Source organism: Typopeltis vanoorti, chromosome 12 (assembly GCF_054136105.1).
Source record: "Typopeltis vanoorti isolate ZY-2024b chromosome 12, IOZ_Tvanoo_1.0, whole genome shotgun sequence".
Taxonomy (NCBI): Eukaryota; Metazoa; Arthropoda; class Arachnida; order Uropygi; family Thelyphonidae; genus Typopeltis; species Typopeltis vanoorti.
In genome coordinates this window covers 88,397,293-88,409,973 of record NC_143560.1, presented here as the reverse complement: position 1 = coordinate 88,409,973, position 12,681 = coordinate 88,397,293, and the positions used below count along the sequence as shown (strand labels likewise).

Sequence of the window (12,681 nt, the reverse complement as noted above, 5' to 3'; positions counted from 1 at the left end):
ACACCAGAATCCAAACAGCAGTCAAAACAATGGATAGAAGCCGGTTGTTCAGTTCCATCAGTAGGAAAGGTCATGGCATTGGTGTTTTGGGATGCTAAAGGCATTTTGTTTATTAATTATCTTGAAAAGGGTAAAACAATAAGGGAATATTTTCTGATCTTTTAACTGGACTAGACGAAAAAAATTCATGAGAAAAGAGCCGTTTTTGCAGAAGAAAAAAAATCATCTTTCATCAGGACAATGCACCTGCCCACAAAGGTGTTTTGGCAATGGGAAAATTAAGGGATTTGCACTATGAATTGTTGGAACATCCACCTTATTTCCTAGATTTGGCTCCCTCTGACTTCTCTCGCTTCCCAAAACTAAAACTCTTCCTCACTGGTCAGCGTTTTTCCTTTGAATCAAGAGGTAATTGCAGCTGTAGAGGGATATTTTGCAGATCATGCTGAGAACCACTACGGGGATGGGATAACAGTGCTGGAGCATCACTGGAATAAATGTATTAGTCCTAAGGATTCACCAAAGGGAAATTATGTTGAAAAATAAAAATAATTTTTAAATTATGGATTCTTTTTTTTTTTTTCATTGTTAGGCCGAGAACTTTTCAGACCACCCTCGTATGTGTCGAAACAATAGCATCAGCAGTGTATCAACCCAATGTTACGTATCTGTGTTTTTAAAGTTTGTCTTCAAATCTTCAATATATTTTGAAGTTCTATAAAGCATATGGTGGGTAACGTGCTGCACACATGGCACATGCCTAAAGTGTAAATATAGCAATATTTTCCCAGTGGGTGGATGTGTGTGTGTAGGGGGGGGGAAACATAAAAGCAAATCCGTTAAAATTGAGGGTATTGATTCCCACTATCTGCATAAAAATATGCATAATAAAACATCAACACAGCAGTGCCATTTGTTCCAAATGACATCATACTCCAAAATGAATTAGAATGTATTTGAAACAGCTTCACTAGTAACAGACACAATCCCACAAAATCATCCATCCCCATCATAACAGTGCAGGACAAGAGGAACATAAAGATGTTAACTTGTTTACATTAGGAAAACCAATATTCACAGCAGCCTTAATTATCCACTCTTGTAAAGATGAAATCCACCCATTATCAGTACCAGAATGCAAATGATATATATATATACAACATTGTCTATTTTGGATAATATGGGAGATATGCAGTTAAAAGAGAACACTAAAGCTACACATATATGGGAATCACCATATGCTTTATAGAACACTCATTATTAAAAAAATGGATGCAAGATTTCAAAAAGGTTTGGAAGACTGTCTATCAAAAATGACAAATTGGTCATTCTTGACTGTACCTAGGATGTGTGTGTGTGTGCATGCACGCAGCCAGAAGATTTCATGCTCTTACTCATTTCTGTACTGGGTTGTTTGGAGGTACAGCCAATACAACTGAGGTTATGAGGGCAGTGTATTATGTATGTTAATTTTATGCATTCAACCTGTCTAGTGGGATGAAAACCCAAGTTTCTGAGAGATAGCCCTACTTCACATGGGACTAGCTGTTATGTTACCAACTGAGCTATGGAGATTTCATTTCATTTCAATGAGTAACTTTGTGATCATATTGTGATTGCTCTAATCTTGAGAAGGCTCCAAGAATTGGAGGCAAAATATTGATAATAAAGTCTTTACTTCATTATCAATATTTTGCCTCCAATTCTTGGAGCACTTCGGGGTGCTTAAGGGTCAAAGCTGTATAACTGAGAGGAGACCTCCACATAACCTTTAAAGGAATGCGGAGAACTGACCAGGGCTTCTGACCAAATTGTATTCTTATTGGTTAAACCAAAATAAAAAATGATGGTACAACATGACAAAATTTCATGGCGGGCAGGGGCGTCGCCCCGTTACACAAGCCCCCCTTTTTTTTCGCCAGGGAACCAGGGCGAACAGCGAAAAGTCAGCTACTGGAACAAATCTGAAAACAAACCCCAACTCAACATCACCAGAGTTAAAGATCGGTACTATCAACGTAAGAAGCCTGAATGGCAAAGAAATGGAGCTAGCTGAGGAATTAGATAAGTACCAGATCGACATAATAGGGGTGACTGAAACAAAAAAGACCGAAACTGGTGAGATCTTTCTGAGCAATAAATACAAAATGTTATATTCAGGCAATGACAATCTAGGAAAAGAAGGAGTAGCCATAGTATTCAACACAAAATACGAGGCTAATCTTCTTGAATGGCAGTCAGTCTCAAGTAGAGTAACGTGGGCAAATATGAGAATGGGGAACTGGACAATGAGATTTATTTGTGCCTATGGTCCCACAGAAGGTTCTACTAAGGTAGAAGTGGAGGAATTTTTTAAAGCTTTAGAAAAAGCAACTGACACAATGAAAAAGAAAAAGTTGGTCCTTGTTGGGGATCTAAATAGCACAGTAGGAAATTATTGTGAGACATATAAAAATATTTTTGGAAAATTTGGAGAAAAGAGCAAAGCTAATAATAATGGCAAATATCTGTTGGATTTCTGCTCAGGACATGGACTGGTTATTACTAACACCATGTTCCAACATAAAAATGTGCACAAATACACATGGAGAGAAGAGGCTAGGAATAAGAAAAGTCTCAATGACTATGTTATTGTCGATAGTGATATTTTCTCCCTGGTGCAGGACACCAGAGTGTACAGAGGATTTGAAATTGGAAGCGATCACTATTTAGTCTTGAGCAGGATAAAATTGAATTTCATATTAAAAGAATAACATGTAAGAAAGTTTTAAAGCGAATAAAAGTTGACAGCTACAGTTCACAGCTCTCAGATGTGAACTGTAGACTAAAATACACAAAGATTACTGAAGAAAAAATGAAAGAGTTTGAGAACAGGAATCAAACCTTGGAGATTCAGTGGCAAACTCTGAAGAAGACATTGATTGATTCTGCCAGAGAGGCATGTGGTGAGGTTGTCTGTAAGGATAAAAAAATCAGAACTCCCTGGTGGACACAGGAAGTTAAAGAGGCAGTGAAGGAAAAGAAAAAAGCATATCAAAAGTTCCTTTCAAATAAGTCAGCTTGTGCTCTTAGAGAATATAGAGAAAAATGCAAGAATGCTAAACACTGTGTAAAACTAGCTAAACAAAAGTCATGGGAGGACTTTGGCAAGAATATAGAAAATAAATATCAAGAAGGTGGCAAAATTTTCTGGAGGTTGTTGAAGAAGCTTCAATTGAGGAAAGAGTGCTTTTACAGCAGCACTCTTTCCTCAACTGAAGAAGTTGAGGAAAGAGTGCTGTAAAAGGAGTTAGAGATGATAAAGGTGACATGAAAACGGGAAAAAAGATATCCTTGAAGTATGGAGTAATTACTTTGAAAAACTTCTAAATGAAACAAGCAGTGATGACAGCATAGTGGTAAAAAACACTGGCCAGGCATGCAGTTAGGAATACATATCCATACTTGAAGTAGAAAAAGCCATCAAAGGCTTGAAATGTGGAAAGGCAGCAGGAGTAGATGATATTCGACCAGAAATGCTGAAGTATGGTGGTATAAGAGTCTTACAGTGGCTGCACTGCATAGTTCAGAAGGCCTGGACAGAGGGACGAATTCCCGATGATTGGAGTAGAGCTCTCATAGTACCCATATATAAAAGGGAAATACAACTGAATGTGAGAATTACAGAGGTATTTCCCTACTGAGTGTTCCTGGTAAGATATATGCAAGTATACTTGAGAAACGGTTGAGAAGGATTGTGGAAGAAAAGCTTGGCGAAGAACAAGCTGGATTCAGGCCAAATAGGGGCTGTCAGGATCAGATGTCCACTTTACGACAAATAGTTGAGAAATCATGGGAATATAACAAGGATCTGTATTTAAGTTTTGTAGATCTGGAAAAGGCATATGACAAGGTGCCAAGAGAGAAGCTATTCAATACGCTACAGTTATATGGTGTCATTGTATCAAACAATACTTAGTCTTTATCTGAACTGTAAGTCAGCAGTTAGAATTGAAGTACAGGAAGATGGTTTAATGTTAAATCTGGTGTGAGACAAGGATGTGCATTATCCCCTCTGTTATTCATTATCTATATGGATCACATTATGAAGGAAAGTGGTATTAAACATGATATGAAAATTGGAGATGTTAATGTCCGCTCTTTGCTTTATGCGGACAATGTTATACTTCTAAATAAATCTGCAAGATTCCCTGATTAAATTGAATAACTGTTGTAATAGATATGGTATGAAGGTCAGCATTGAAAAGACAAAGACAATGTAAATAGGCAGAATCATTGAAAATGTCAACTGCATTGTGAACGGAGAACCTGTAGAACAAGTAAAACATTTCAGTTACTTAGGCAAGATTTTTAGTGAAGATGGTAAATTAAATATGGAAATAGACAACAGAATCAACAACAAAGCTTGTATGATATGAAGTCAATTGAATAAATTTATATGGAATAAGAGAGAAATTAGTTGGAACACTAAATTAGCTGTATACAAGACATGGATCTGAGAGTTGGGTCAAAAGTAAAACACTTGACCAAAGACTAGAGACCGCAGATATGAGAGTCCTGCGAAAGATTGGAGGCGTAAACATGTGCAATATCATATTGCATCTGTTCATATTAAAAACTCAATATCATATCATTAAAAACGAGGTTATTAGGAAAGAACTTGACATTGTCAGCATCCAGGAATGCGTTAGCAGAGCTAATCTCAGGTGGTATGGTCACTTTAACAGAATGGGCGAGGAAAGATTAGCAAAACAAGCATTCTCTGCCAGGTTGGCAGGAAAACGACCCAGAGGAAGACCAAGATATAGGTGGATTGATACAGTACAAAGTGCCTTAGACAATAGAAATATAAGATCTGATAATGTTGGAGTCTTATCGAGTAATAGACTGATTTAGAGGAAAATTGTAGATAGGCAGTTAGTAATGATGTAAAATTTTCATGTAATACTATCATATCCTGTTATATCATATATAATACTATCATACCCATTACATAAAAGAGGCTTCAAGACAGAAGTAGCAAATTGTAGGCCAATCATAACCTCAGGTGTGGTGGTTAAGGTATTAAAGAAATTGGTGAAAAACAGAATTCAGGAGTGGGTGGATAGGAATATGATACTCTATAAGGGACAACATGGTTTTGTGAAGGGTAGGCCATGCCTTAGTAATATGCTTACTTTATTATAATCAAGTGACAATGGAGTTGGATATGGGAAATGGCTATCAGTGATATTGATAGACTTTGCAAAAACATTTGACAAAATTCCACATTGAATTCTATTGTATAAACTGGAGCAAATGGAGATGGATATGAATCTGGTGATTTGAGGGTGGTTGATGGACAGATATCAAAGAGTGGTTTATGGAGGAGTTGAGTCCAGGGGAAGGTAAATGGCCAGTGGTGGCGTACCACAGGGCTCAGTACTTGGTCCTCTGTTTATTTTCTATATCAAGGATATTGTAAACAATTTGACAGGAAATATTCAGTTGTTTGCTAATAAACAGGCTAGCAATATGGACAAAGATAAATGACTGCCAGTTTAATGTGGCCAAGTGTAGAGTGATGTACTTTAGGAAGAAGACATCACAGGCTATGTACTACATCGATGGCATAAAGCTGATGAGACCAGAGACTTGGGAGTGATTGTGGACAGGAAGTTGAAGTTTAAATTAAAGTTGTGGAAGTTGATATTTAGATTAAAGTAGTAGTAACTTGATTTTTTAGCTAGCTAAGGCTGGTTTGAAAATTTTAAACAATAGTTTAATCCCTTTTTTACCTGGAACATGAAGTTTATGGGTATATTTGCATCAGCAAATTTCATTCATGGCTTTAGGAAGTATTTGACACAAATTAAGAAAGTTAATTATGGATAAATGATTTAGAAGAAATACTTAATGAAGATAAAACTTATTTTGGAAGCCAATAAAATTATGGAAGTCTGGAGGTAACACTTTTAAAGAGCAATTCTGTAACTGCTTTCCATGTGAAGTGAAACTTAACTTCACCGAGCTTCATTAAAAATCTTTGTCATTCAAAGTTGTTCTGAATGATAGCACTTTAAGACAATCTAGACAATTTAATGCTGACCATCCAATTGTCAATATTTTATTTTTGAAAGCAAACCCACCATCACTTTCACAACTGCTATACCAAGGTGTGACTACTGCTTGCAAAACATTACGTTAGCACACTTCACTGGCCTACTAAATGAAATGGAAGAGGAGCCATGGTTTGTAAGCCAGAGCTAAAACAATTATAATACTGCTGATTTTCTGATGAGTATAACAGCATAAGCTGAAGAGGTAAAGGAATTACTATTAATGTGTGTTGGCAGAAAGTGAAGCTTTAATGATAGAAGAATCACCAATATAAAGGATGTAGAAATTGAGATTCATAAATGAAAAAGGAATAGAGGGCAAGGACTTTGAAAACATGGCAATGACAGATATTCACAAACTTAATGAGTCTCAACACATGGACTGACCACAGAGGAGTTCGACAAAGTAGTTACACCATTATCTAGACAACTTTTTTTGCTCAAGTGTTTGGGTTGGATTGAAATATGGAGAAGATCATAAAATTTAAAGCAAACTTAAAAAGAAAAGAAATCAAACATCCATGAAAAGCTATTTTATCTTTTCAAACACCAGGTACTATCAACCAATGGAATGCTTAGTTGATTAATTTTACATTGTGTTGTTCGATAAATGAAATAAATATCACACGATTTTAAACTCTTTTTTTTTTTTAGCTTTATTAAAAACCATGCATATATATTTAACTAGTCATAGAATACATTCATAGGCACAAATTTAGACTGGTTTTTCTCTTAAATGTTATACTATTATAACCTATTTTATTATGAGCACTATTGCTATTTCAATATTCAACATTATTCGAGAAAATCATCCCTTATAAATAATGAGGAATCATTGTACATGGTCTCTCACAGTCAGCTGTTATGCTCATCTTCTTGTACTACTTTGACCTGTTTCCATCAAAAGGGCTCCTTCCTAGTTGGAGGAAATATCAACTGGACCTACTAGGTTGTATATGACCTTCATCACACAGTGAAACCCACCACTTTTCTTAATTAGAAGCAAATGATTGATGCCAGGTTTTGTAGCTATAGCAAAGATTCTTTCTTTTACCCCACATCTTTTCCAAGAAGCATGCATAATATCTTGAAGAGTATGTTAAACATATTGTAGACTTAGAACCTCCTCCACATTTAAGAAGCAGTAAAGTGGTTCTGCAGTCTATCTCCTCACTAAATAGTAATATGGGATTAAAGCTGAGGATAACATAACAAGAAGCTTCCCAATCAGTAGGCACATAATTCTGCTCTGTCAGACCATGCCTAGAGGGAGCGTAAGTAATGAGACAGAGAGAAAACACTTTTGAGGCAACATTATGGTAAGGGAACTGGGTGTTCTCTATATAGGAAACATACCCGAGAGTCTTTTGAGTATATTTCCATTTTGGGTATGTTCCCAAATTGAGGGCCTGGTTGGTTGAGTAATTAGCATATCCACTGGCCAACAGGTTGTAGATTTAAATCCAACTGTAGGCATGAATGTTTGTGATTGTCTTTAGGTGGGAAATGAATTTCATTGCCCAGTGTGAGACAACTGTCCTGCTTATTGGCTTGAAAAGTGCCCATGTTTGGTCTCCAGAGCAGGGTTTCTAAACTATGTAAAAAAATAAATTAATTTAAAAAAATTTTTTAAATATCCTTAGCCCACCCACTGTATGAATGTACTCTAGGTTTATCGACTCCTTTCATGGGTGGGAGCCACATAATCTCTGAAAAAAAAAAAAAAAAAAAAATTATAGTATTACTACAGGTAAAGAAACCTCCCTCAAATAAAAACGAATAAAATAAAATGTACATATCACACAAAACATCCAAATAAAAAAAAAATTACATATCCATTCTATCAAGATTTACAGCAGAAACACAAATGTCAATGATCTGATACAAATACAGACAACTAAACCTAACTTGTTTTTGACTTCCCAAAATACACTTGTGTGATTCCTTTCACAATAAAGTTGGCACTGTTTACGGGCTAGAAATTCAATGCTAGAAAATGCTAAATTTAGAATCCACTTTTATTGACTTTCTCTGACTTCAGGTTTCCTTGCCTCATTCTGTAACATATCTGCTGTCTCTATCATTCCCCTAATTCTGAATATCATTCTGACCTATTTTGACTTCTTATTCTGAAGACTGATTTTCTGCAGTTCAATTACCGAAACAGTGAGGTCATCTTCCTTGGTTACTTTAATGTCTGTAAGTCCAACTGACTTTCTCTTCCAATTTGAATTATCAAGCTGGAAAGGGTGCCGAGTATTTGCTGTAATCAATAATCTAATCCAAATACCCATTTGTCAACCACAACCTTTCCATTCTCCCAATATTCTTGATCTTTTCTTTAACCGACTCTCCTAAATATAGTGCAAAAGTCACCTCAGCACAAGACAACACCTTGTATAGAGGTGACTTTTGTACAAGTTTCCTCTCCTATGGAATATCATTCCCTCAGAAACTCCCAACCTAACATCTTTCAGCATTACAGTGAGCACCATTTCAGCACCAAGTGAGAAATCCCTGAGCTTTCTTTCCATGGTCAAACTTTTTACTCTTCTGATTCAAGTACTTATTCTTGAGCTACTGAAATTATGCTTGCAGAAATGGCCTTCATTCCCCACTCCTTCCAATTCCTGCCCATTATACAAGACTTAATTTTCTAATAAGTGTTGAGGAAAAAATACTACAGCTTCATTCTCAAAATTGTTACATGCTTCACTGCGATGAAGCATGTAACAACTGCAAAATAACTATCACCAAATTCGAATCTGACGTTGAATGAATTAAATTCATGAAAACTTGTATTTTGTACAAATGGCAGTTATGCCTTCTGTGCCTTGCAAAGATCAATGGGCTTTTACCCACCTGTGCGCCCACCTCTCTCCATCTCTCAGATGGCACTACAACAATACCTGTTTGAAAAATAATCTGACCTTATGATATATTCTTATTCTTTAACAAATTTAGCAGATGACCAAGTCAAATCACCTTTAAATATATCAGAATTAGTTCATATGTGCCTCATGTAGTCTTTAATCAGAAAGGCATCAGAAGAATCTCGAGTAACTTAGATATCGAAAAGTCCTCTGGTCATGATGTTATCTCCCCCCCAACACACACAACACACATACTTAAACGAACACTCCAAAACTAATACCCAGTCTATATTCATAATCAACTCATAAAAAAAATCCATCATTACACATTTCTGGATACATAATATGAAAACGTTTTGGCTAACAACAATAAACCAAACATTTCATGTTTATGTTGTTGTTCTTGACATTTCCAAAGCATCTGATTAGGTGTGGTACAGAGACCTGCGCAACAAACTCTGCCTCTGTTATGGTTAACTGGTTTACTCTCTGGCCACTTCCTCTGTACTGTATTTAGACAGTTTCCTCTCTTTAGATTTCTACACCAATGCTAGAGCACTGCAGAGATTTATACTTTCATAAATGCTCTTCTTCATATATCTAAATGACCATCTCACACAGTCTTCAAAGCTTATCCACGGTCTATGGTGATGATGACACATTCATCCTTCCTCATTTGATAAACTTTGCAAATGCTTAAATATCCCATGTTTTCTACAACCAATGTCTTAAACTCTGATCTTCATACTATTTTTCAAAACTAATATTTTTCAATGCCTTTAATGATACCAAAAGGCAGCTCTATTTTTTTACAAAAAATAAAAATCTCATTTCATTTCTGCTTACATTTGTTAACATTCAGATTGGCAGATAAAATCAGATCACTCTTCTATGGAAGTAATGTATTTGTGCAGGAAAGACTAGGGAGTAAACATCAGCTCAAGATCTTTTGTCACTTCCTTGGCCTCCACAACTTTTCTGCTCAAGTTATCCTTCATTTGGCCAGCTATTACTCATGTTGTACAAATCCCATATCCACTCTTTAAGAATACTGTTCTCATCTCTGGGGTCATGCACCAAAAATTCTCTCTATTCTTGCTGCAGTCCAGAAGAGGGCAGGGTCTTCTAATCGATAATTTTTCTCTCACAAAGCGATCCAAGTCTCTGTCCAAGCGGTAATAGACCATCTCTGTCTCAGAGATGGTCTATTACCACTTTATGGCTTTTTTTTTTTTTTTTTGACAGATTTTTCACTGGGTGATATTCCAATGAAATGGCATTTGTCATTTCTCCACTTTCTGATGTCTCTAATAATTTGATCAGCAGCTGCCCAACAGTCATTTACAGTCCAAACAGCTTGAAAACCCATCAAACCTGCTTCTACTCTTCCACTTTCATTTCATCAACCTCTATTTTTCAAGTATTCACATGGACTATTAATCTCCAGCTTTGGAAAAAGAAAAGGCACTAAGCAATCTATAGTTTGTGGACATTATATATATATACATATAATTTGGAAACTCACCTTTTGTTTATAGATTACAAAAAAGCATTCGACAAAGTAAAAAGATATATACTGTTTGATATATTACAAAGAATAAATATACCTAATATTTTACTATATGCAATATTGAATATATACAAAGAGAATGAAATAAAAATAAATGAAAAGTTGTCTGAAAAACAATCTATAAACCAAGGAATATTTACATTAATTTCTATACCTTGAATATTTCTATTCAAGGTATAGAAATTTCCTGGAATAACAAAATAAATATGCTATTATTTGCAGATGATCAGGTAATAATATCAGATAAGGAAGACAATTTACAAAGAGCAATATATAATTTAAACATTATAGTAGAACAGTTTGGAATGAAAATTTCCATAAATAAAATTAAAACAATGCATTTTATGGACAAACTCCAGTTAGAAGCAAAATAGTTATTGATAATAAAATAATAGAACAGATAAATACTTTCAGTTATCTTGGATGTGAAATATCATATGAAGGAGAAAAGGACATAAAATTAAAAACTTCAAAATTTTTACAAATTACAGGCCTGATAAAATAGAACACTCAACCCAAATATAGTACAAAAAGAAACAAGCTTGAAAATATACAATACTTTAGCGGTACCCACATTATTATATGGCAGCAAAATTTGGGACAAGCTAAATAAACAAAGAATAAAAACAAGTGAAATGAGATTTATGAGAAGAAGTGCAAAATACACATTATTAGATCAAAAAAGGAACGAATACATTTTAAAAGAACTAAAAACAAAATCAATAGAAGAAAAACTAAACAATTATAAATAAAAATGGATTGAACGTGTAAACCAAATTGCCAACACCCGACATCTTAAACAAATACTAAAATATAAACCAATTGGAAAGAGAAGGCAGGATAGACCTCAAAAAAGGATATTGGATGGATAATGAGACCGGAACAGACCAATATGGTCTATACCCGTAATTAGTTATGTTAATTAGTTATGATGATGATATATTTTATATATATATAAAAATACAGAATATTTTGCATGTCATTAATTAAAAGTTAATATCTGTGATCAAAATCACTAAAGAAGTTCACTGATGAAAACTATTAATAAATTGTTGGATAAAGATGCTGTTCTGTACCTGTCCTAATAGCTCCACTAGGACTAGCAGCTGGTCCTGTTTTCCTGTTCAGAAGACTGTTAAAGAAGTTCTGAAGAACACCTTCTCCACTTGATGCACCTTTTACTCCATCCATCTACAAAATATAATGTAATAATTTCAACTAAGTAGTAGTAAGCAGGAAAAAAAAACATGAATGACATAAATATCAGATGGTTAGATGAGTGTGTGTGTGTGAGAGAGAGAGAGAGAGAGATTTCAAGAATAGCAACAGATTCTTATAGTCATATAGAATAGTTCCTTGATTGTACACAGTTAGGTGTTGTAAGCATGTATTATTAAATATATGAATTGATTAAGCCTGCACACACACACATATCTAATTTATGAAGCTTATTTACTCAGCATAAAAACAATCATATACTGATGACTCAATCATCTAAGCATCTCCATTTCCGAAAAAATTTATTATATATATATATATATATATATATATATATATATAAAGCAAAGTTTTGTAGTTAAATAAAATATGCATATTTTTTCAGTGAATAAAAAAAATAAAAGCTAGATCACAGTGATATTCATTATCTTTCTTCATCATCCCCTACCTCCTTTTGAGGAAGAGGTTATCCCTCTATGGCTGCACTAAGCTGAATAATTAAAGTTCTTGCTGACCCAATATTTTTAGCTACTTATGCCATTTCAATGCATAAAATAATAAACATGCAGAAACGTGCAGTCAATCTAAGCACATACATGCAACGTTTACTATGACAAATCACTGAAAAGTTCAAAATTTCCACAGTTTACAATCTATGGAAATTGGTCAAAATTCACTACAACAATTTATACATTATAACAAACTAATACTGTTGCTACAGCAAGATTCAAATTTATTGTGTATATCTTCAGGGTGAGTTAACAGGAGACTAAACTGTTCATGCTAGATGTCATGCCAGTAACAAATTACTACAATAACAGTGAGGAATAGATGAACAAATTTAAAACAGTTTAGGATGAGAATTTCCCACAGTTTGGACAAGTTCAAATAAGCAAGTTGGAAACTGACAGTTTTTATGCTT

The 12,681-nt window shown here is 34.7% G+C and overlaps 1 protein-coding gene across 1 annotated transcript in view; it reads right to left on the bottom strand.

Annotated features, from left to right (window-relative positions):
- Dlic (dynein light intermediate chain) overlaps positions 1–12,681 on the bottom strand; it is a 225,422-nt gene that overhangs the window by 26,333 nt on the left and 186,408 nt on the right. The window contains exon 11 of the mRNA XM_090401278.1: positions 11,618–11,732. Within this exon, the coding sequence (XP_090257404.1) occupies positions 11,618–11,732 (115 nt within the window). The remainder of the gene's footprint in view (positions 1–11,617; positions 11,733–12,681) is intronic.